This window comes from Motacilla alba, chromosome 2, assembly GCF_015832195.1.
Source record: "Motacilla alba alba isolate MOTALB_02 chromosome 2, Motacilla_alba_V1.0_pri, whole genome shotgun sequence".
Lineage (NCBI taxonomy): Eukaryota > Metazoa > Chordata > Aves > Passeriformes > Motacillidae > Motacilla > Motacilla alba.
This window is the reverse complement of record NC_052017.1, coordinates 51,991,073-52,016,924: the sequence shown is the minus strand read 5'-3', so window position 1 is coordinate 52,016,924 and position 25,852 is coordinate 51,991,073. Positions and strand designations below refer to the sequence as shown.

Below are 25,852 nucleotides of genomic sequence, written 5' to 3'. Positions count from 1 at the left end.
AGCAAGTAAACTGATTTACCCAAGGTGGTATGGGAAGTTTGACAGAGCCAGGACCTGGCTCCAAGAACCTGGAGTTGGTGCATTGTCACTAGACATCAGTTGTCATCTGCTTGCATTATCTTCTAGTGTGTTCCATCAATGGTGGCATGATCACTTTTCCTATGGGACCAAAAGCATAGTGTTGTAGAAAGCAAATTCTGTTACTGATTCTGAGTACTAGCAAAAATCATTATGGGATTTTGCAAGAATCCTTCTTTACCTTTCTGTACTCCTGATGATATTTAGCTTGCTTGCTTTGATTTATACTATGTATTGTAAGTCACATTTTGGATAAAAGCTGAAAATTATGAGGAAACACTTTTATCAAATGATAAATCTGAGAAAGGGATAATTGGAAGCACAGTTTATTTTGTATAAAGCATCAGATTTATAGAAATATTGAGTGCGAAAGTTTAACTCAATTTTCTTTCCACAGCAGGGAACCTTGTACTGCAGAAGCTATTTTAAAATAATACAATTTTAAACAGTATGGGTACAGTAAAACTAAAAATATCACCACACTATTTAAAATAGCTGTATGGAAAAAAATAACTCCTGTCCTGAGGCTCTTGCACTATTATCCAGAAATGCCTGAATATCAGACAGGGTGTCTCAGCTAGGTTTAGGAGTAAAAGGGATGTTGCATTATTAATTTTACTTTTGGTAGTTGGTTATTTTTGGTAGGAGTCATTTTCAAATAGAAATGTTGCAGCTTTCTGTAGGTCAGTCAGACTTTATACTCAATCAGCTCTGCAAAAAGAAAAAAAAAATTGCCAATGACATACCATTTATCAGGATAAGTTGTGTTCCATTAGCTTCCCCAGGCTTCCCAGGAGTGGGAATTTGCACTAGCAGCCCAGAATATGCAAGCTTATAAACTGAGGAAAACTTGTGTGGGAAAATAGTGCTCTAGGCCAACAGGATGCAGCTGAATAATTGTTGTAGGATAATTTTTTTGCCATATTAAACCACAGCTGAGAACACATGTGCCACCTGACACTCTGGAGAGTTTTGATATGGGACAAAGGTTAGTGAGTCCTTGAAGTCCCCAAGGAATTCTGGTCTACAGAGTTATCTAGACAGCTCTGACTAACAGTGGTGGAGACTATGTTTGCTCTTTTCTTTAAATACTTCGATTATATATCCAGTAGTATCAATCTGTGGCCAGATGTGTTCAAGCTCTATGGAAAACCATTGGATTATAGTGAAGACAGGCATCCTCCTTTCAGCTCCTTCCTTAGACCTCCTCTGAAGTATGAAGCCTCAGAGATATTAATCATGGGGAAATAAAATTTTTTGTAGACTTTTAAAAATCATCAAAAACATTTAAGATATGTTTCTGTTATGTTACCTCAAACATTAAAACTGAAACCAGCAAGTTTACTACTTGACTGGGAAGCACAAGAGCATTAGAATAGGTGCTTATGTAGGAATTAAGAGTCTATTCATCTGTGCGTATCTCAAAAAATGTAGTGTTGAACTTTGATACTGATATTTATTTCATAATAATCAGAGACAGATTCTGGTCTCAGTAATGAATTATTCTGGATATAAAGCACTGTGATATATCTGATTTTAGCCCCACAGGAATAATGCTTTTTTTTCAATTGCAGGTTAAAATGCTTTAAAAATTGGAAGATGTCAAAGGCAAAAGAACACTTCAATTAATGTGCACATACTGAAGGTGTTCAGTGCCTCTCACACCATCTTTCTTGCTCGTGTGTCAATTGTCCTCTAATACTGCTGGATCAACCCTTGTTTTCCCACCAGGTGTCATTTTCACTGTGGATTCAGACCCTGCTCCTGGCACTTGCTCTTGTCCATTATGTGAAGATTCTTATGTTGGCAGTTAAATGCACTGTAACATCAGTCTTACAGAAAGAATCACTGCCATGCAGTTTCATCCTTGCACAAAAATAAACTGTGATGGGTGAGATGGGTTGCAATATTGACCATTCCTTCCCTTAATGCAATGAAACAAAGAGGGAATCCACTCAGAGAGGGAATTCCCTCCCTCAAAGAGGGAATCCACTCCCAGAACCTGGGAACAGCCCCTTTAAAAGTGCACAGCACGAAAGACCACCATTTTATAATGTCTGATGACCTCTCACAGGTGGCTTGGTAGTTTGTAGAGGTATTGGAACATCACTTGTACTGATTTACAGGGCTCAGAAATCAACCCTAAGTGCTTGCCTGGTACACGTGGCTCAGAGGGGACTTCAGCTGCTGCTCTGCATGACCTATCCATAATTCTATCACTGCTTCCTCTGTTTCAAATGTGTATGGATAAGCTCTAGGATGAAACATGTGCAACTCCAACTTTCTCAATAGAACAGTGTGTAGTCGTTCACATTTGTGAACAGTGTCAAAACAATTTTTATTGCTTTTTACTCCTGTTAAGCTTTGCAGAGGCAATACAGCTGAATTGCAAGTCTGGGACGTTCTTAACAGCACCTTTGCTGAGTTCACCAAAGAGAATAGTCCCTGCAAGTGTTGTGCGAGCCAAATATCAGCCTTGCTTATCCCCTAATGCTGCATTGAATGTAGGGCTGCTGGGTGAAGGGCAGCTCTTAGAGTTTACCTTAGAGGTGAACTGGAGCCATGAACATGGACTTTCTCAAAGCCCTGCTTCAGAGAACAGATAAGATTAAAGAGGCTCATCATAAATACAGAAGGAAATCCCAGGTGTGACTCAAGTTACACAGAACTGCTGAGGCCTAAATTTTGCTGCTGCTTCACATGTACTCATGAGAAGAGAGGATTTGTTATGCATTTGTGTACACAGAGTAGACCTGATGCATCTCTCATATTGAGGTAATTTTCAGTGGTACATAGATAAATGTTTATTTTATGTAGGAATATAACTTTGCTGCATTTTTTAGTCATTAGTTCAGACAGCTAATGGTAATGTCTTTTTAAGACAAACTGTTGAAAGCAAAGGATTTAGCTGTACTTCTCACTAAGCATAAAAGCATCGCTTGTGGGGTTTTTCAGGCTGACCTTTCAGTTTCAAACTGCTAAAATGATTACTGGGGCTGATGAATATTCCTGGTGTAATTAATGCAACTTACAAGAAAATGGAGTTGTGCATGAAAACTTCAAGGACTTCTCTGCAGCAAGAATTCCTTGAATATGTATGAGTTGGTTTTAAGTAGAGATGAGAAACTGTGTGAGCACTTAAAGGCAGAGAAAGGTGCTCTGTAAACCTAGAAGATGCCAAAACGCTCCTACCAGCTGGTACATCTAAGTTTTATAAACCTGGCCCTCAGACCTCCTAGATGAGCGCTGACATAGTCAAGTCACTTGTACGTCAAAGGCAGAGGTAAGGCAAGTTATGTATATGGAGTAGTTATTTCTCAGTATCCAGCAGGTACAGTGATGTGGTGCCATAATTTCAGGTTTGTGAACATGATTTTAGGTGGAGTTGAGGACTAAAAGAATTTGCAATGTCTGCAGAGACCTTGGTAAGGAGACCTTGGAGCTGAAATGCTGATAGAAAAGAGAAGCATCTATGAGGAAAGCTTTCATAATGATCTAGAACTGGCAGAGCAAGGGCAAGAGCAAGATGTGTAAGAGCAGAGCTGGAGGAGCAGGCAGGGCTCAAACAGGGGTGCAAGGTTCAACCAGGAGAGCAGGTAGCACTTGTGGCCAGGAGCAGCAGCTAATGCTGTAGGGCCAGCAACAGCTTGGATAAAGTCTTGTTATCCTCCTCTGCAGGTGACAAAGCCCTGGCACCTGCTGACTCCAAACTGAAAAGGAATTGATAGTACAGAAGATGAGAAAACAGCCTACATCAAGGTGCTAGAGAAGAAAGCTGTGAGCTATTATAATGCAACTTTGTTTTTGTCTTATTGCTCTCCTTTTGCTCCCATTATAAAGTAATTTATTAAGAAAATTGATGTAGTGGGGTGGGGATTCAAGCTGATGTTTTATTACTGGCTGCTGAAGTTTAAACTTGGCATGGCTGATATCCACCAAAGGCTGTCAGAAATGTTGCAGAAGGCTGTGTATAATCGCAGGACATCTGTCCTGAATGGGTATGACATGTCATAGTAGGTTCTTTTGTATGCAATTGGAAGGGATATGCTATTTAAGTGAATATCCACTTCTTTTCCCTTCTATCAGTAGGATACATTGACAGATGAGGGAAGACAGTGGCAACTGAACCCATGCCAGACTTATCTTTACAGCATTTGCATGGGGAGGTGGATCTGACATTACAGAATGACTGAGGGTGGCTGTGAATCTGTGCTTACTATAGCTGAATTCATATAATTTTGATTGTATAGATTTGTAAAAATGACATAGATCTTCACCCCATATGAAATGGAGCATCCATGCTGTTGGTTTTTTGGACTCTTGAGACACATTTCCTGCAAAACCCCCCACAAAAACCACAAAAACCTGAAAATCTCAGAACAAAACAACAGATAGTTATGAAGCACTGTGACAATCAAACAACAAGAGCAGAAAAACCATTTAGAAGAGACATATGGCTTACCATGCTGGCCCATTTTTGGTTGATCTTTTTCCAATCCTTCTGCTCTCTCAATATAACCTTTCTCTCAGTCCCTCCTTTATTCCATAAGCCCATCTGCCTTCATCTGTTAATTCAGCACTCTGTTACTACTGAATTGTTTATCAGCCAAATGAATGTGGACGATGAGCTCTTCTATTCATTCCAACCTAGTTAAAACAGGCCTGCTACTCAGTGGTGGGTCAGTGCTCAGAAAAATGTAAATAATTAATGATTTGTCTGGAAATCTTTGAAAGGAAGGCCAAAACAACTGAGCATTTGGCATCTTCAAAAAAAATTTCAAGACCTGGATGCAGGCAGGAATAATCTCATCTTCACCAGCCTACTGAGTACAACAGTGATTTTTGGCCTAGTGTGCTTTCACAAGGTAAAAAGAATACCCCTGCTTTTCTTGGGCTTGATACTTTTCCAGTTCCATCTGGGAGAGATCTTATGAGATGTCTCAACTGATCCAACAGGCTTAACTACTCATGAAAGGTGAAATTTCAACTTTTTTCCCCTCCTTGGAAAGCACTGCTTGTGCACGTGCTTTCATCTCTCAGTAGTGTACCAGTGGGAGCTGTTGGTCTGACTCCCATGCAGCCAGTGGAAAATTAAACCAGTAAACAGTGGGTACTGAAGGACCAAGGGAAAGCCTCAACAAAAAGATGTGGGACCACCAGATCAAAAATTGGGTGCAGAGCAAAACCAGAAGCATCTCTTTTCCATAAGATTCATTCATCCCTTTTGAATACCCACTCTCTTAAAAAGAAAAGCTTCTCTGGCTGTGTTCTAGCAGAATGTTAGGGCATGTATCTAAACACATTTATAGTTGCTGGTCAGTAATTTAGCAGTGTTGCCTGTGAAAGGTAAACTTGGTGAAATTAACCAAAACTAGCTAGCCCTCTTGGGGGAGTACCTTCAAAACCCATTCCTGTAACTAGAGTTTTTCTCAGTCTGCCCCTTCAGAGGAGGTCTCCATTTGACATTAAAACTAATTATATGTTAATTAAGCCAAATCACTATGGTGTTGACTCCCCAGGTGTCTCTTGTTCTCTTCTGGCTTAAGTGTTGTAGTTATGATGCAGGGCCAACTTTTTTCATAGACAACGAGGCAACTATCTCTCTCTACTAACAGGGAATCCTAAAAAGATAATATATATACTCCTATCTATATTATATATACACTACTATATGTATATACACTCAGAGTGTATACATATATATATATGTAGTGTATATAATCTGAGTATCCAACTTTATGCAATCCATAAAATCTTTAAACTGGTTGAGACCTCTGATACATATTAGATGAGGCAGTCTCAAATATACTGAATTCTTTCAAGTGTTATGACAGCCAGGTAGAGGAGAAGAGACTCTGATTCCCACCCCCACTTCCCTGGTATGGGAGAAAAGGCTGTAATGTCAAATCACCATTCACTGAGGACATATCAAAGAAGCTACAGGAACACTCACCAAAATAATTTTTCACTGGTGGCAGAACAACTTGTGGGCTCAATCTTTGTGTCATTCAACATGCTTTATGAATTTTTTTTGTTAAGTAGAGCCTTAGTTGTAAAAATAATTGGTCTCTTAGTAGCATTATCATAGGCTTTATGCAGGAAAAATATGCAGTGTGTTTGCCCACGTAGAATAATGTTTCATAATCACTGACTCCCTTCTGTCAGAGATGCTAATATTTAACCTCCTTCTGTTTTGAAGCTGGTTATCATTTGCTCCAGAAAGAGAATCAAGGTAGAAGAAAATGAACTTAACAGGAGCAAATGTCAAACTGGTGTATATCTACATGTAAAACATTCAGGGGAAACTGTAAAAATCAGGCCATGCAAATGATTGCAGCTGAGGGGCTAGAATTCTTTTGATCAAGTTGGTTAAATACTCCAGTAATTCAGGCCCTCTGCAAAGAAACTTCCTTGCACATCCAGGATAAAACAGGGATGGAGTCAGGGCTGTTGCATAGCAAGCTGTCTGCTCCTCTGAGGAAAAATGCTAATAGGTGGTGCAGTCCTGCCAGGACAGAAGTGACTTTAACACCTGCCTCATATCATTCTCCAACAGTTATAATCTTTGGTCATCTGTTCTAGGAGAATGTCCATCATGGCCTCCCCAAATGTTCAGATCCGGGCTGCCAGAAAGGAAGGAAGGTTACAGTAACTAAGAAACAGTCAGCTCCTGCCCAAGGTCAGCTAAAGGAAAGCACTCTCTTAGGGCCTGAAATCTGAGCACCTACACCAGACAAGTACCTGCTATGCATAAGCATGGCATCCAGCTGAAATATGAGCAATCCCACCTGTGTAAGCCAAAATACAGTAAAAAAATTAGACATCATTAGCCAGGTCCCTCTTTAAAGACAGTCTTTGTGTGTCAGTAACAGAGTTCTGAGCTCCAACAGAGCGAATAATCCAAAGTCAGAACGCACAGAGGACAGGTCTGAGAATATCACTTGAAGAAAATTAGCCTAGCATTGAGAAATGCTGCCCTAGATCATCTGAGTGGTAGTCTCTTTATCGGGTGAAAATTGTGTTTATTGGTAAAATTTAGTGAATACTAAGTTGCAGAAAAGAGATGTACCTACATGGCATCTAGCTCAGCTGGAGACAAATCCAGCATAAAAACTTAGGATATGTCCAAATGTACATGTGAACTGCTAAATTACCCTACTCTGCCAAGGTGGTGGATTCCCACTTATCAATCACCCAGTCTTTATTTATTTAAAGCCCCCCCAGAGCCAGTGGCAGGATAATGGCTGTGTTCCTATGTTTGACTGATTCAAGGGGCAATATAAAGCTTAAGCAGCTTGAAATTACTCTTGGACTTGATAGAGCTTTAAGGCAAGAGCATCCCTAGTCAATGATTCAGAGACCGACCATCCCTTCTTCCAGAAAAGCTCTTTAGGGGAAGGTTTGGGTCTGTTTATACCTGGCCCCCTACAAATGCAAGGTATGAGTACACTCTGTGAGAGCCTTACTTAGTCCTACCATCATCAACCAGATCAGCACGAGTCTTGAAGAAAAGGAAATCAGTGGGGTTTTCTGGGCTTTTTTATTGGCTGTAACACAACAACCAACACAGCTGTCTGTTTCTTCAGACCAAGGTGTGCCTGACATTTTTTAAGAATAACAAAATTTCCTGTTTTTTCCCACTTATTTGATCAAAGCACTTATAAATAACTACAAAGTATACTATACCAAGTGGACATTTCTCTGATCAGGCATGAGCCACCAGAATGACAGGTTTTGGAAATGCAATGGAATCTGTCCTCTGCCAACTCAAGAGTGTGTGTTTATGTACCTCAGAAGTATTTGGTAGGGAAAGACAAGATTGCTTCATCTCGCTTTTTCCACAACCTCCCCAAGATAAATTTTTCTTGCTTCCATTTCCTCCTTTTGCAGGACTACTCTCTGGCTGTCAAAACTCTGCAAAATTTCCTGCAAAACAGACATGCGTCTTGGTCACTTGCTGCCCAAATCATCTTCATCTTGTACTGCCTGCAGACCTGTCCTGAGGCACTAAAAGGGCTTAGCTAATGTCTGAAAAGACACCAGGACTTGTCAGCAAGCCTGTGGGACAGCAAAACATGCTGTTTTGCTTAGTCTGTGGGAGGCTGGGGAGTGTATAAAAGGTAGCCATATGAAATTCAGAGATTTGTTTATTATACAGATAAGAATCTGAACTGCCAAAGTTTAGTCTAATTTTAAAGCTCCTTATGCATTATGCAACTCTCTTCCTTTTCAGTCAAATGCAAAGTTACAATGCAAGCCACTTTATTTCCAATATGAATAATTTCATTCTTTTGAGGAGCAGCAGGGCAAAATGTCCTCTTCAAAGCCTGTTTCATTTTATGAACCAGTTGCCACATTCATCTTCTGCTCAGTATTTGAGTGGATGTCTACTGGAAGTGGGTATGCATTTTGCCTCTTGATCTTAATTTTGATCTCTGGTTTTACATAAATTCTAGCAGGGGACAATTTTTAACTTCCTTCTCTCGTAGGAGATTCAGGATGTTCTTTTCAGTCTTAAAGGAAAGCCGGGGTGGTAGCTTCTAAAGAGGAAAGCATATGCTTTGCCCCCCTAAAGGGGTTCCTTTCCCCAGGTCCACAGCGCATGGCAAGGTCTTCCGCTTCATATCATATGGCCCTGAATGTGTTCATGGTGGTTCCTACTCCTCATGCATGCCCATAATGTTAAGCTGCCTCTAAAATTCATAACCAAGCTTGAAGTTTGAGCTGCTGGAATTAGACTGTTTTTAAACATGTGCATTTGTCAGGTTTTCCTGATTTCACTAACTTAACAGTTTTGATAAAATCAACATATGTGTCCACCCTTGGAGATGAGAAGCATGTGTCATTTTAATGCATGATGTAGAATTACACCAGTAACCCAGAAGAGCAGAAGGAACAGGGTAAAAGCTCTGAGGGGGCAATGAATCAAGAGTGAGGAGGCTTGGACCAATTCTCTACTCTCTTCCAGAAAATTACTGCGTGAACTTTGGGCAAACTTCACCTTTGCACTCCTCTGACTCTCTCCCTCACCTCAATTTTTTTCTTTCCTATTTAGCCTTTAAAAGTGCAAAGACAAAAGCACATGCCTACTGTAGGCAGCTCCAGTGTAAATGTTGATACACAGATTTAAAACAAGGAGGGAAATATCTGTTTGGAGGCCTCCTGCAGGATTTTGTCATCATGGCCCACGGCAACCTGTGATCAGTGGATGGCTTTGTTGGATGAGGAGAGCCAGTGTGCTTGCCCAAACATCACCTGAATTTCCCAAACACCTGCAGAAGAGTGTTCTGAGATGCACATTTGCTCATGTGGCTTTCATGACCTGGTGTGCCTTTTGATTTACCTTGCTCCTGGTAAAAGTTGGAGCTGCTTTTTGATGATAGGCACCCCTTTCTTCCCACTCTCAATGCACAGGGAATAAGCCCACTTACTGGTATCACGTGTGAGTAGTTCTGACTGTTGGTATATTTCATCTTACACTAGTAGTATAAAATACCGAGCCATTCTTTTCCCCAAATCCAATTTGATTTTCCTTCTGAGGTTCTGCTTATATGATTCTAATTTCTCCTGTTTCACCTCTTTAAGAAAGAAAATGGGATGATCAAGTGGAAATGAGAGGCCACAATGTATCTGAAAGTATTTTAGAGTGAACTGATTAGCTAATTAAAATAAGTATATTTTACACTGATACCAAGCACAGTAAGTGTTAGATCCATAGAAACTTGCAAGAGGGGAGATTGCTAGGAAGGTTTTAGAAACAAACTTAGCTTCATTTATGAAGTTGTTGGACACATTTGTGGCTTTTATCAACATGTTTTTGCTTTGGGACACAAATTAAGATCCAGAAGAGTCTTGAAAAAATTGATACATTTAGTAGTGGGTGGGTGTGAAACCACTCCAACAGGATAGTTTTTAAAAAGCACTATTTAAGAAAACCTTTTATCTAGAAAAATGAGGTGAGGGGGTAAGTGGGCCTCTGCAGGATTGTTCTGTCTTTTCCCTCTGCCCGCTGACAAGAAGAGCTGTTCTTTAGCCCTTTCGGCCGGTGGATGCAGACACAGCAAGTTGCTGCTGGAAGCTGATGTTCCCTGCAGTCCCATCAGCTCGTGGTCTGTTTTTGGTGAACCGGTCTGCAAGACCAGTGGGAGAAATACGTGTAGAGCACCTCTGGCCCCATCCTGAACTGCATTTTGAAACTTGCTGTTTTCACAGCTGTGGAACAGTGACTTACTTTGTCCAGGGGTTAAAGTCTTAAACCCCTGTCCAAGAGGAGAGTCTGGGGATGAAGGTGGTGAAAGGCGCGTGTTCCCTAGGGGAGGAGACAGCTGCTAGAGCAGTAGTGCCGCCCTAGCTCGTGTTCAGGTGAGCGGTGAAAAGGCTTAAATGATCATCCCGGAGGCTCTGGCACAGGTGAGAAGTTGATGTGAGGGCGGCAGCCCCGACTACAAGGGGCAAAGAGGAGAACACGTTGATTTTTTCCGCCTCCATGCCCGATGCGTGGTGAGCCGGGCTGCGTGCGGCGATGTCCCCGTGGGATCAGTGGAGGAGAGCCGGGATGCTGTGAGGAGGAGGATGGTGAGAGCGGAGCGAGAGGGCGGCCCGCGGGTGGGCTCGGCAGGCAGGCGGCCTGGGACAGCGCCGGCCGGGCGGGAGGAGCGCGGAGGGGCGGGCCGGGCCGGGCCGGGCCGGGCGGCGCTGCCGGGCGCCCGCCGCGGCGTGTGGGTGGCTCCAGGCGGCCGGTACCCAGCGACAGGCGGCGAGGTGGGAGGAGGCTGGCGGGGCGGAGGAAGAGGAGGAGGGAGCGCGGCGGTGCTGCGGGCGTATCAGCCGGTGCTGGACTATGGTGCGGCTCGGCGGGGGCTGACACGCCGGCAACCCGCCCGCCCTTCCTCCCTGCCGGCTGACAGGCACGTGTGGGATGTGAGACCTGCCCTCGCCGGGGGAGCATGAGCTGTGCCCAGGCCGGCATTGTCCAGGTACGAGGGGCCGCTGCCGCCCTGCCCCGGGGGAGGGTGGTGGGGCGGGGGCGGGTGGCGTCGGCTCCCAGCGGAGAAGTGCGAGGCGGGATGGAGCTGGTAGCGGCCTCGGCTCCGGGAAAGGCCCTCCCCGGGGCGGGCAGCCCCCGCCCGGCCGGCGGGATGCGGCGGCGGGTCGTGGGTGTGCGCTGTCACCGTGCCCGGCTGCGCGGTGCCGCCTTTGTGCCTCGGAGGTCCGTGCGGGATGGGACCCCCGGCCGTGCCCGTGAGCGCTGCCCTGGGCGGGGGGCGGTGTGCTTGGGTCGCTCTCTGGGGAGCTCACTGGGCCCCGGTGGGTTACGGGCTGAGCCGTCGGCCTGTCGGCTGAATTCCACTAGCGACCAAATAGTGTAGAATTATGATGAGCGACGTGCCGGCGGGGATTGACATCATTTGGGGATGTGGATGCACGCAGGCGGTGATGAAGAGTCCCGCGCCGAATTTTTGGTGGTTATGTCCTTTCTCTGTAAAAGCAGAAAGCAGAAGCCCCCAGTTTTGGCTCTTGGCTCCCTGACAATGCAGCAAAATTTAAAGCACGAACTGCTCCCCCCCCCCCCCCCCCCACTCCCCCGGTGCTCTGTTGCTGTAAGCCAATCTTGTGACTTCATATTTTGGTTATTACCTTGTGTTATTATGTAACTGCATTTTTTTTGTTAGCAATTAAATAAAATAACTTTATAAGTATGTTAAGAACATTGCCCTAGCCTGTAGGATTGTCAAATGCTGCGTTTCTCATTTTGCAGCCTGCATAGATAATGGGTTTGTACTGACACAGGCACTACAATTCATTTTGTTCTCTATTGCATCGTTTCCCGTGTGTTTCTCAGTAGTTGCCGAAGAAATTACTCGGCCTGGGTTTAGATTTTTGCATCCTGCTGTTTGGAGCTGCAGTAGTGCTTTTTCTTTTTTTTTTTTTTCCTTTTAATATATATGCTGCACTCAGCAGAAGTGCGTAGTGAGACTGTACAACAGTCAGTCAGGCTGTGCTCCTGTCCCTGTGTTTACCAGCACCACTGTCGTGTTCTGTGGGGTGCCTAGCCCTGTCTGAACAGGGCAGCAATTAGGGGCAGGGTGCTGCTGTGCCAGTGGTGGCACATAGCAGGTGGTCAGCTGTGCCTTTCTGATTAGTGCTCATGCAAGGATTGCAGTTATTACAGTAATTCATTTTGGCTTGGGGATTCATTTTGAAAATTTGGATTTTCCACTAAGAAGGGATTATCATTTCTCTGTGTAGTACGTGTGTTTTGTGAAGAAGTGGAGTACGGTATGTATCCTGGCTGCTCTCTCTGCTTCCCTTCTGTCTGTCTCTAAAGTGCACACCCAGTTTGGACAACACAGGTGCAATGTTGATTTTCATGCTGGAACCAGAAGAAGATGTAAAAGGCAGCACACACTTAGTCAACCCACACCACTCATCCTGTCAATGCAGTCTCAGTCTAGTACAGGGGAAAAGAGTATGTGTTCTTACAGAGGAAATATGGGGTCTGTTTACTTGTTTGTTTCAGGAGGGTGAGCAGGGAGTTAGGTCAGAACAAAGAGTGGTTGATGGTCAGCATTTGTGAGCAGCATGCGAGTTAAGAGTGGAGGGCATGTTTTGTCACTTGTGTGATGCTATCGCTGATGTGTTTCTGACTTAATGTGACCTGAGCTTTGGACTCCTAAACTTTTAGTGTCAATCAGCTTACTCATTTTAAACCAGAGCAGGCCAGAGCACGAACTGATCCACTCAGTGATTTTATCAGGAACTATCAATATCTGAACGTGATGCTGATTAATTTGAAAGCAAACTGTGTACACATGCTCAGAATATCCCAAAGAATTCATCCCAAATCCATATGCTTAGTATTTTAAGTGCATTCTAATAAACAATATGATCCTTACGGTTTTCCAATAAATAACTGGCTAAGACTTGTTACTAAGGTGCATTTTTCAGTGGCTTTGTGTTTCATGTACATGGCATGCGATCTTGCATCCTCTGCCATTGTGAGATAATCCCTGTGAAGCTTCGTGAAGTTTTGCACGTGCTGTGTCAGACGCTAAGTGGCATTCATTCAAGGTAGTGCTAAATCCTTCTCCTTGTCTCCTTTTGAATAGTCTTCTTACAAACAATGCAGTGACTTGGAAAAATAGTGAGAGCGAAATTTAGCTTATTAGCTGCCTTTTGAAATACTGCAAAAGATGTGGCCATGGTATTGTGGGGAGGATTCAAGTTGTGAGAGTGATGGTGTTGGACAGTTGGTGTTGGGCCAGGAGCTGTTCTGATAAAGAGGATAGGTTACCTGTGTTTTAAAGCTGTTTGATCTGCCTTGTGGATGCAGGGGATTAAGGCTGCCCCTGTGGTTTCACCTCTGAAAGATGCTTGTAAAAAATACCCAGCAAAACAGCCTCCTGATTTCCACACCAGTTGCAAAGTTCAAACAGAAGGGCTTTTAGTAATTAAAAAAAGCAATTATTCCAAAATATCTTAGATAGGTTTTGTCAGAGAATGTAGTTTGTCCTCATTATGACTTTTGATCTTTCTAAATATCTCTATGGTCCTATGTCTTTTCCTATGTAGTTTCCTCCAAAGTTAGGGGTGCCCACAAAGCCTGTCTTCAGCATGTAAAGATCATAGTCTTTGTAGGCCTCTAGAGACAGGGAGGAGAACCCAAGCTTTAAACAAATGCTCTGGCTCACTCTCCCTCCTGTTCTGTAGACGGGGTGCTTGCCAGCCTAAGCCAAAATTAGGCCTTTGTGAACAGTGCCCCAAACAGTTCAGCTGGGTATCCAGATATACGTGTAGCTTACAGGGGTGGATCATGCCTGCAGCTGCCACAGCTTTCCAGCAGATACAGCGATGAACCGTCATTGCACTGGGAGTCACCATCACCTCAGATGCTCCCTTGCCTCCAGTGGCACCTGTGCTGCCGGGAATGTTGCTGTAGCATTGGCTGTGTCCCTCAGATCGGCTTGCAGTAGCTGGAGGATGGTCCTGCCCATACGGGTTTGTGTATCTGCCTATTAGCAGGAAAAGGAATTGTGACGCCCCCTTTTCTTCAGGATGTCTGTTGTTTGTTTACACTCAGCGGCTTTCTCGGTTTTGGCAATAAGGAGATGAGTCAGTTTTGCTTCTGTTTAAGGCTTTTTTTACCCATTTCTCCTGTAACATTTCATGTGCTCTTGTGATTCTGCAGTGGCTGAATGGCAAATACTGCAGGCGTTTGGTTTAATTCCTTAGAAGAGTATTTCTATTGGCCTTAGATACCATGACCATTAATTCTAATAAAGCTTAAAACTGACTAGATCTTATGTACCTAGTATTTGTCCTAAAACACAGCAATACTTTGTTTTCTACTGGTAATCTCAGAAGGCTGGGGGTCATGCAACTCAGAAAAAATAAAAGTGCAGCCAGTAGCAAAGGGCAAGATAAGATGCCGCCTACTTTAGTTGATTTTTTCCAGCTGAGATTTGAGGCCAGCAAGATGCTTAGAATTAATTAAGAAGAAATGGCAAGGTTCTTTGATGCAGGGAGCCCAGGGTCATTTTCCTTACAGTTAATGAATGGTGGCTAGGCAGCTATATAATGGGCTTGTGAGTCAGTCTTGGCCTTTTTTGGTCAGCTATGTCTGGCTAGGGTATCCTGTTGTTAGCTCTGAAGTAGGAAGTTTAGGTTCTTCAGGCAGGGCTCCTTAGGAGATGCTGGGACTGTCCCTTGGCAAGATGATGTACTCAATCTCAGATGTTTATGGAAAATAGACCAGAAGGACTGGTCCAAACTACAGGTGAAATGGGCTGTTGTCCTGGGCAGCAGACTGCTGGGGGCAAGTGGCTGGCTGTGGACTGCTTTTGATTTTGCAACAGGGAGGAGCTGGGTTGAAGCAGGGCAGCAGGTGAGCAGGGTTTCCCTTGCTGCAGTACCTGTTGCAGCTCCCATTTGTCCTCTCCCTCCAGTGGCAGCAGCAGCAGAAACCACTGTCAGCTCTTCAGGACTCTCCTTCCCCAACTTTCCACTTATAATCTCTTCCTCCTTTTCCATGAGCTCAGACAGCCTTAGCTTGATCCTAGCTCCTCATCCTTTTGTCCAGAACATTGCCTATAATGCAGATAAACTGTGAGATGGCTTGGGAGCCAGGGCGGAGTGATGTGGCAAGCGGTTTCCTTGAGATCCTAAAACAGAGGGAAACCCTGGTGCTTGCGTTTGAAACGTTGAAGACGGTGATCAGCGCTGTGTTCCCCAGGGAATCTCTGTGCTCCATTGTATTGCAAAGTTCTCTGAGGACGCAGCAGTGCAGGCAGCGTTCCCTTGCTGCAGAGCAGAAGGTCTGTGGGAGAGAGCGTGTGCACAGCAGTCAGGAAGCCTATTATTGAGACCTACGCTGAGGTTTCATTTTATGCATTTAGCAAAACAGGCTTGCTCTTTCACACTTTCCAGATATTTTTAAATTTCTCTGCAGATGCTTGTAGAGCACCAACATTTGTTTGGTTTCAAGCCTGAATTAAAATTCCCAACCAATGTCTGGAGGCAAAATCAAAAAGGCAAGTATTTCTTCCAGAATTAAAATCCATGTAAATTTGAGAGTTGTTAACCCATTAAATAGCAATGGAGTATAGAATATATCTTGGACTGAATCATTTGTGTTTAAAATGGAACATGCTCTAAAAATAAATAGGTAATTGCTTCAGTGTAGTCAATATGGAATTTAGAGATGACTGATGGAGTGATTTGTCATCCATCTCCTTAGCAGGAGTCATCTGGGAAGTCTGTGATGTTAAGGGCATTTGTTTCCTATTAGCACCTTTTAAAGTAGTTTTGTTAATGACCTCTTGAACACCAGGACTGAAATGTGTCATGTAGTAAAATTAATTTTTCCATTTCATAGGAAAATGTGTGCCATGTGCACCTTCAATTGCCAAATCAGGTTCCTCAGGTCCTGAAATGTGTGGTTCAGCAGGCCTGTCTTTTTTTTTTTTTTTTAAGGGAGCAGGAGCCTGCTGTACTTCTGGTGCCAACCAAATGCTTTCACACATCTCCATGTAAAATTTAGGATGGCATCCTGCAAGCTGGAGAAGATCTGATGTTGTGCTACTCACTGTATACAGAGAGGAGGATTGGTTGGAAATAACTCTCTGAAACATGTGTAAGCAGAGAGGAGGAGCAGGAAATAGTCTGCTTTTCCCAAGGGTAGGAGGAGAGCAAGAGGGGGGGGGGGAAATTCTTGATAAGATGGTCAAACAAGTCATTATTTGCTGTGGTGAAATGGCAGAGTGCTGGTTGTACAGAGCAGGGATGGGTAAAGGAGCTTCTCTCTGGATCTTAGGAGTTGCCGTGACTTTTCTTCCTCCCCAAAACAAACTATCCTGCCACAGTCTGTCTCTTTGGCAGCATGTACATTACATGTTGTACAGACTTTGCTGAGCTAGGTAAGAAGCCATGAAGCTGGGCATAATCTAGCTTTGCATGTGAACTGTATGCCTGTTATAAGGCACTTCCTAAATTTTTTGAACTGCAGTTCTTCTAGCTGGATGCAATAACTCAGGCGTGTGGGACTTCCTGTCTGGGCATCTGGGCACTAGTACAAGTGCTTGACAAACTACTGCCATGAATGTGATCATCTGATATCCCCAACCTGGGCAACTTGCTGCTTTTCTTTTGAAATCTGGGACCTTTCAAGACTGCTAGTGTCACTAAAGTAGTAAAGTAGGAGATACTGTCTTATTCCAAGGTGTTAATGCAGCCTCAGGAAAATTTGAATTTAGCATTCACATTTTAATGCAGAACATCTGTCAAGTATTGTGGTATTTGTCAGTTGTCTTTAATAATGTGTTAAAAAAGCCATGTGAGAGGCCCTAGGATTTTTAATTTAAAAAATATATATACTTTTCTTCAATGAGGCATGTTTTGTGTGTGACTGCATGGTTGCCTTAAGAAGACAAAGAAATTACCAGATTTACTCTCTGAAGTCGCATCTTGATTTAAATAGCAAAGTTTAGTTGCCACATGCTTGACCATGAAAAATGGGGTAAGCAGATGAAATATTTATCTTGGAGTCAGAACAGGTTTCCAGGATGATGTTATTCGAGACTCATGAAATGCCCAGTAGCCATTGGGTGGTCTCCTGTTCTTGGTTACAGGCATGTGAAAGCTGTGTAGAGATAAGGAGTAAGGTACTTCCATGAATTCTTAAGTTGTCTAATTTGACTGCACCATGCTCTCAAGTGGTAGCCAATGTGAGGCCATGATTCAGAAACATTACATATGTACCCTGAGTCACAGGCAAGCCATGATGCTGAGAGAAAGTGTTATTGAGTTTGGTTTAAGAATGAGCAATGGTCCTTCTAAAGTTATTTGGAACTTTTCTTGATGAAAGGCAGTGCTGCAAGGCCTCTGGTGATCTTATTTATCCATTTATTCATTCATTCATTTATTTATTTATTTACAGAACTGAGTGTCACAGGGAAGCTAGCTGTGTCCTGTGCCAGCATGAAGCACTGACATTTCTTATTACTCGAGCAGCAGGCTAAAGCAGAAACAGCCACAGAAGTTACTACCAGACCAGGTATTAAGGACCAATAAGCTGAACTGTATTTTGTCTTCCACTTCTTAGACTAGAAAATTATTTCAGTAGAGAAACACATGGTTCTGTGGTAGACCCCTTTCCAAGAGTGAACACTTTGGTGGTTTATAAGGGTCAGGCTACCTGATTTACCTTCCTTTTTGTTTCCTAGTGTTTTTGCTTTTGCTTCTTAGTGTTCCTTAAGGATTTTGCTTTGTTTGTGAGATTACCCAGGTTTTTTTGTGAACAAAGCTCCCATTAAAGAATAAGATTTCTCACCTGACTAAAGACAGCAGTTCTTATGTTAGTCAGGAAACTGCATCCTGGTGTAGAACATTACCCACTCTTGAAATTTGACTTTGCCTTATTCTTTCATGCTTCTCTGAACTGTCACTCTCAAAGAATCCTCGCTGCAGATATTCAAAGACTCCCTCTCTGCACATGTGTTTTCATTCTCTTTGATAGTCTGTTCTCCCCTTTCTACCTTCCCCCTGCTCAAGAACCAAATGATTGCAAAGTACTGTTCTTTGCAATGCAGTTTGCTGCACAGGTAGCATTGGTCATGCAATTTTATGTTTCAGACAATTAAAACATGTTTAATTACTCAGACTAATTCTCCATGCCCAATAACATGATGTAGGCTAAAACCTTAGTATGTGTATTTGAGCAATTATGTTAGGGCATTTAATTAAAAACATGTATCACCTAATTGTATGTCTCCGAGTCCTTAAATATTGCTATCTTTTGCGTGGTGCTGAGAGGGTACTTGCTTATCACGAAGCACTTAGGGCAGTTTACAAATTAGGTTTTATTGTTGCTGAGCAGGGAATGAAAAAGTTTTGGGATGTGGGAACAAAATCACAAGCAGGAAATGCAGCAAAACTGTAGCAAATGTGTTGTAAAGTGTTCTGGGTGCCTCTGTGTGTTCAGCTTGCCAATTGAGTTATTGAGGTTTAGAGGTGGAGCCTACACTGGGTGGAAGAAGACAGCATCTTCTAGAAAAGGAATCTAAGGAGCAGCTGCTTGACTTGTTTGTTGGAGCCACATGGTAATTTTTTTTTTACATGTGACTTTATTGTCTTATCCATCTTGGAAGATCATCAGAAGCCCAGGGAAGTTGCTGCAGAGCTTCTAGAAAGGGGCAGGCTGCCTTCATGCCTCCCTTCCCTTTCCCGACCCCCACTGTCTGCTAAGGTGACTTTTTGAAGTTCAGAATAGAGGTAGTGGCTCAGGCCAGGCTCCCTCCAGGGGTGTTTCAACCCTGTACTGTCACCATCTTTCAAAAAAACCCTAAAAAATGTCTAAGGCTCTGGGTGGAAATGAGTAACAACTTCCCAAAAGATAGTAGAGAAAGAAGTTGCTTGATTACAGCAAAAGGATGATGTAGGGCTGTGAGGGAGAGGTTGCATGTTTAAACCTCTGTTTAGAGTGGGGATAGAAAAGTTTCTGGTAGAGTCTCTGCTTCTGTAAAATATCTTGGTCGCCTAGTTCTTATAAGGATGATTTTCTAATGGTTATAAAATATGGATTTTGTGCATATGTGGATGTATTGTTTATTGGGAAAATACGATTCTGAGGTTTGGTCTCCAAGTTAAATATATGCCTGGTTTGACCTATTTTTTCCCAACCTAGTTCTGCCAGCGCTGTGTGTGCACGCGTGATGTTTCCTGCTGAGGAAGTCCCGCTGACCTTAGAGAGACAAGGCACCTTAGGAAAGCTGGTGTGTAAGTGGTGGCAGTGGTAGTAGGCTTAGGGTTTGCATGAGGTGGGCTGTCAGGCTGGCTCACCGAGGGGAAGATGAGAAATAGGGCGTTTGAGGAGGTGTTTGATTTAACACCAAATTATCTGGCAGCTCGGGAAGGGTCGTGAATAATATGCTTGGCTGACTTGTGACCTTCTCACAGCAGGTCTGAGATGGACAGGAGATCAGTCTACTTGATGGCCTTCTAATAACTTACTGAACACCCAGTTCGTCTGCTTTTGCTACCTGGACCAAAACGGATATAAATGCAGCATTGCTAATCCAAATAATCCTTGTGGGACCACGAGAGGGGACATCCGCATGCTGAAATGAAAAGTGATAAGAGGGCCTTAAGCAAATGAAGATCTAAGCTCCTAAGTGTACATGGCATATTGTGAGATTACTAGCTTATATGCAGGACACTATAGCCGTGTTTCATGCAGTGCTGCACCAAAAAGAGAGGCATGACAGATTATCTTGAGTTGGCTGCGTGTGACTGGTTTATGTGCAGGGCTCTGCTGTCCCCAGGACTTTTATTCCCCATGTAATGAAGGCAAAAGTAGCTTGCTGCATCTCTGCCCCCTCAGTGTAATTGTGCCCTGGATTAAGTGCAAAACTGGTTAACAGTGCCTGAAGGGAGGCTGGTCCTCAAAAGCAGGAACTCCAGAACTGGTGTGTTGGATAAGGTGTGGTGTTTAGGAAGGAGCTGCCCTCCCCAGGAAGGGTATTACTATTTCTCTTGTACCTGATTTAGATCTAGAACCTAGATCTGTGTCTTTCCAGGAATGTGTCCTAACAGGCAGGGAGCGTCTCTTAAGTTTGTGCGAGTATGGGATGTACTTTACACGCATCTGGCCGAAGCTGTTGTGTTCTACATGGAACATTTGAAGATTCATTGAACCAGAGAGCAAGAGGGAGCACAATTCTGCTTTAATGGGTAGAGGGGGAGTTTGTGTGTGCCTTTGCCAAGAGCTGGTTCCGATGTTTTATATGCAGAGTAGCATGTGGGTTGTCAAGACTGGTGTTTCTGCGATGCACAGGAGCAGAACACGAGGTTCCTGAATCCTCTTATGCTGAGAGCAGGACTGAGTAGCAGTGAGTATCATTTTCAACTTCAATGTCTAAATTTTGCGTAAGCCCCATTCTTTTGATCTGGCCCAGAATATCTATGTTCAGTCTTAGTCTTCTGAACTGTTTTTATTCATGCCTCAGTGATGCATCCAGTGGGAAGTTGCATGTTCATTTGGCTTCTTTTATGCAATAGTTTCTTCAGTGGAATCCTGGTAGCTAATGGTGAATATGAAAGCTTTCAAATACGAATTCCCATGTAACAGGATACTGGTGTAATTCAGTCAGAGCTTTGATAAGCTGCATATCATATGTGATAACCTCAGAGGACTTGGATCAGAGCCTAGAAAGTTGTTGGGCTCACCTTTAAGTTTGAGTGAGAAGATGAAGGTGAGACATTACTGAGAAATGCTTTCCAGGTGCACCACTCAGCCAAACCATTGTCTTTCCGTAACCAGTTTCCTTGATTCTCTTTTCATGGAGTCTGATAGATAGTAGAGTGGGAAGGAAGACTTTGTAGCTGCAGAGGTCTCAGTTGGCCTTCATGCCAATTCTCATTAGAGGAACATAGTTGAAACTGCAGTTCATGATGAACGAATTAAAAAAGTTTGCTCCCCCTAGGAGCTTATAAGGGTTTTTTTTATGTTTTCTTGTTTCCTCACACACAGGTTTTTAAAGGAAGCAGGAGGTAAAAATTTTTTCAGCCTAAGTCAGCAGGCAAATACTGCATCTGCTGGAGGTAGCAAGTCTTCTGCATAATGAGCCATTTTTATGTAATTGCTGTGGAGGAAAAAAAATCCTGTTTCAGAGCAGACAGGGTTGGCATTGAGAAGACTCTGTTTCAGAGACTGCTAACCAATTCTGATGTTCCTCCTCTTGCTGTAGTTTGTGTCCCTGCAGTGCTGTCCTGCTGGGCTTGCCCAGCTTCAGGTGTGGTTCAGGAGCTTGGACCAGTCTTTGGCAGCCCTGCTGAATGCTGAGTCACGGGGAAGAGATGGAGATACAAATAGTTCTCGGATCCGTGCAGCACTGTTGCATTATTTGCTGGAAACTAGAGACCCCCACAAATCACAAGCAAGTAATGAGTTGTTGATCAAGATTGGTGATATAATTACAATGCTCATTTTCTGATAGATAGCTGTTTGAGTAAAGAGCTGAATTTGTGAGCTACCATGTGAGCTACTATGAAGCTACCTATCAAGCCTCTCAAACCACCCCATCCCCCAAAAACTCCATGTATTTTTTTATTTGCAGGTATTTCTGGGGAATATGTGTCATTTATGTGTAGACATTGCATCATCCTTGTTTTGATGACTCCTTTCTTTGGAGTCTCCCACTCCCAGTGAAGACAGGTGACCTGGCAGGAGCAAATCCAATACATTGTGAACATGCGGTGTAATTATCTTCTTGAAGTAGTTCTGGAGCATGCATGTGTGGGAGGAGGGGAGGCATATTAAGTAGTGAAGCTGCATGAAAATTTGCCAGTGGAACAGTTTTCTGTCAAAAAAAATGCTGTTTTAAACAGAATCAAAATGTTCCTCATGAGAATGTGTTTGTACTGCAGCTGGCAACTGTTCAGAGGATCTGGAGCCCTGCAGCCTTGTTTAATGATCAGATCCAGTTGGGAGAGATCAGACATGGAGGTGTGGCAAGGTGGTGGTTGTTGGTGGTTTGTTTCAGCTGTAAGGAAAACTTCAGAATGCTTCGATTTCCCACAGTGCAGAGAACGAGACTTGACCTACTCTGCCATTTCTTTATACAGCCCTTTCTTAAAAATCATCTCCCATCTCCAGTGCACATCATTAAGGTGCTGTACTATTGTATTTACTTCACGAAAGCCTGGGGCCCATGTCTCAGCTTACGCCAAGTTTATTTAAGTCACTGATCTTGCACTAGGGATGCATTTGGCCCATGAGGTCTTAAAATAACTGTGCAAATATTCACTGCATATTTATGTGGGGCAGAGACCACACAGATTTCTCAGTTTGCAGTTTTCTAATGCTTGTGCACTGGAAAACAAAAACACATCAGTGCGGGAAGCCCATCCCCCAGACATACACTGTTGCTTTTTGGCTTGACAAGATCACCTTGAACAGGATCCCTGCTCCCTTTTTGAATTCAATTTTCCCAGGTTAGATTCAAATGTTATGCTAGTGAGTTTCTCTTTTATTCCCTCCTGACATTGCTGGGAGCAATTTTTTTTCTTCTCATTACCTCAACTTCCTTCCACCTCACAAACACTTTTTTAATAGCTGTTTGAGCCTGTGTTTGGGCTTTCAAGCATCTGGTGCAAACTAAGTGTAGTGCTACTGTTTGGCCCTCCTGGTTTTGGTGGTATTGGGACCTTCTTATTTTTGTTTGCAAAATGGCCTGTATTTTGACACAGTGGGCCTGTCTTAGGATATAGCAAAGGCAAACTCTCACCAGATTGTTCGAAAGTGGTCCTCCATCAAGGAGACAAATTTTGGCTTCCCATTTTAGCTTCACTTCTCTTGTGGCAGTCAAAGTAGTCACTAGTGCAATGAACAGAAAAATGATGGCTTCATTTAAAGTCTTACACTTCTGTGGTGATTTGTCTTATTCCTTCAAAGACCTTCACTCTTTGCCTTCTGGATTGCTCTAGTATATTGAAGACCATCCTCCAGCTGTTTAGTCTGGCAAAACATAAATGTGGAAAATGCATTTCTTTAGTGTGACAGTGCATTTGTTTGACAGTTGAGCAGTTCCTTGTTCAGAAGAAGCTGCTCAACAACAGCAGTTTGTCATCTCCTAAGATGAAGAAAGAGACAGTTAATGGATTTTTAAAATATCCTGAGATATTTCTGATTCTGTTTAGTTAACAAATTCCTTGTGCTTGTTTGCTAGCCCTTGCCTTGCATTTTGTGTGTACAATTACCTTTCAGTCTCCCGCTGGCCTGGCACCTCTTCTGCTGGATGGTGGATTGGAGGGTATCTCTGCTGTGCCCCTGGTCAAGGTACTCACACAGCAGATTAGTGCCTCTCACAGGAGGCAGAACTAATCTTGAACTGCTCTATTAGCTGGACAGAACTTGGAGGTGTCAAACTTTTAGTCTGTTGACAGATGAAGCAAAAGCAAATTAGAAGAAGCTTTATCACTGTGCTTAGTCTTTTTTTAGGCTGAGTACAGATACCCAAGTATATATGTAGAAAAAATATTTTGAAAAGTTTTTTTTTGTTTCCTTAGAGGTGTTCTGCTGTCCATGGACAAAATTTGGAATCTTTCAGAGATCCTTGTCATGCTCTGCCACAAATACTTAGCCATTTTCAGTGTATTGACCCAAAATTTTCAGGTACTAAATGCTCTTCTAGCAGGGATGTGATCTCCCATAGGAATGTTGTGTCAAATCTGCCATCCAGTTATCTATGTAATCTGCGTTCTTCAGGCCTCACGATTGTTTGGGGCTTTTTTCTTTCTTAGTTAATGTTTTTTTCTTAAAGGGATTTTCTGTATTTCAGTCTATGCCCATTGCCTCTGGTCCTGTCACTGGTCACCACTGAGAAGAGCCTTGCTCGGTCGGTCGCCTCACTCCATTCCACCAGCCATTTATGCACATTGATTAGATCCCCTTTGAGCCTTTTCTTCTCCAGGCTAAATAATCCCAGTGCATCCTTCTGCTTCTCTAGCCACTCTTTTCTGCATGTTAGTCATTCCCTTGGGTGAGGACATGCATTTGTGTGCCTGCATGGAGAGCTGTGTCAGGGAAGTGACCTGGGTTAGAAGTAACCAGTTATTTTATGCTGTGTGCTTTTAACCCAGAGTGAGGTCTGCTTGGCTGTTCCATGAAGGCTTATGGCAATGCAAGCAAACACCCAGCAAAGACTGGGAATAAGAAGTGGGAGGAAGGCAAGGTGTTTCTCCTTGTGGATGTGTCAGTTTTTACTGGCTTAAAGTGTTTGTGACAGTCGTCACCTGGGTGGACTGTGAACAGATGTGAAGGCCTAAGGGTAAAAATCTTTGGTCTAGACTTACTAAGGCAATGGAGATGGTGTTTTGCAGGGCTTTTTGTCTGCTGTGAGAAAAACCATTTTTCTGTATTATTTCTTTAACCTTACCCCAACCGTTTGCTGCTCAGAAACTTTAACTGCTTGAATTTCTGTGGATTTAGTACCTTACAACAGAGATTTGCTTCATGAAATCTCCTCTGCATTCCTTTGAACCTATCTGTACCTCCATTGTATTTGAAAATGAGTTTCACAGCTCAACTAGCTGTTGCATTAAGAATCACTTCCTTTAGGATGTTGGGAACCTGATTCCTATGCTTCCTCTCCTCTCCCCTCCCCTCCACTCCCCTCTCTGCCCCTTCCCATGTGAACCTCATATCTTCCCCCAGCCGTCTTTTTATCCTTCTCTTAATCATCTCTTAATCTTCTCCTTTGCCTTCATCTTTGGTACCTGCATACCATCCTGCTCCTGATTTGTCACCATTATACTGTGCGCTCTATTTTTCGGATAGTCCTTTCACATTAAATCCCATACTGTCGCTATAGGACATGAAATAAAACGACGCGGACACGCAGCTCTCCAAGATAAAAAAGAGAGCGTTTAATTTCTGACTCCAACATTTATAGATTTCCAGAAGTGACAGTGAAAAGGAGGGTGACAGTGCCACCTCTCCAATGACACTGGACAAACCAACAGTGCATCAAATTTCTCCTCCTCCATAAAAGAATGCAAAACAATAACTTATTTACATAAAGTGTGTGAGAATATTCATTGCAAGAATGTAAACATCAGAAGGCTTAGAAAAACTTAAAAAAAACAGGGTGACACCCATACTAAATGTCTTCTAACTCCACAGCTTTGTATCTTTTGTTATAGTTCTGGGTATCTTGTGTGGTCCTGTTCGACTGCTATCTCATTTGGATACAATCCAGTTTCTCATATGTGATCCCTTTCTCTCCTTTGTCTCCTCCCACCACAATATTTTGGTTAGGGACTTAGTTGTAGTATTTGATTTGTTTTTTTTAATTAGACCAAATTTACCTCTGTTCTTGCATTACTATGGAATGTAATTTTCTGTTTGTCTTTGGACAAAAATCTTTGTTCATGGTTTGGTCATTTTTCTCCTTTTGTATGATAATCTTAATGTCATCAGCTTTCTGCAAGTTAAAAACTCTGCTGTGAGGGCATTTTTCGCCTCTATTTCATTTTACTTGAATCCCAGGTCTTTTTTTTTTTTTTTTTTTTTTTTTTTTTTTTTTTTTTTTTGTCTATTAATCTTACTTTTATCTTTGTGGATATGCTTAACAATGCTTATTTTTAAATACATGTTTTTGTGCCCTCTGCCTCTTCTTTTGCTACATAATTAACATGACTGAAGTACTTCGTTTTTGCAACATAGTCTGGCAATTCACTTCAAGCTGCCTTCTCTACCCATTGAGACAGTGGTAGGAGA

At 42.9% G+C, this 25,852-nt stretch overlaps 1 protein-coding gene across 6 annotated transcripts in view; it reads left to right on the top strand.

The window, feature by feature from the left end:
- The first annotated feature begins 10,772 nt into the window (after positions 1-10,772).
- Positions 10,773-25,852, top strand: part of HECW1 (HECT, C2 and WW domain containing E3 ubiquitin protein ligase 1) — a 246,687-nt gene continuing 231,607 nt past the window's right edge. For 2 of the 6 annotated variants that reach the window (XM_038129379.1, XM_038129376.1), the window contains exon 1: positions 10,774-11,054. In XM_038129379.1, the coding sequence (XP_037985307.1) occupies positions 11,025-11,054 (30 nt within the window). In that variant the 5' untranslated portion in view covers positions 10,774-11,024. Of the gene's footprint in view, positions 11,055-17,512; positions 17,630-25,852 lie in introns of all 6 variants that reach the window. The other 4 variants (XM_038129381.1, XM_038129380.1, XM_038129378.1 and 1 more) reach the window with 3 other exon arrangements.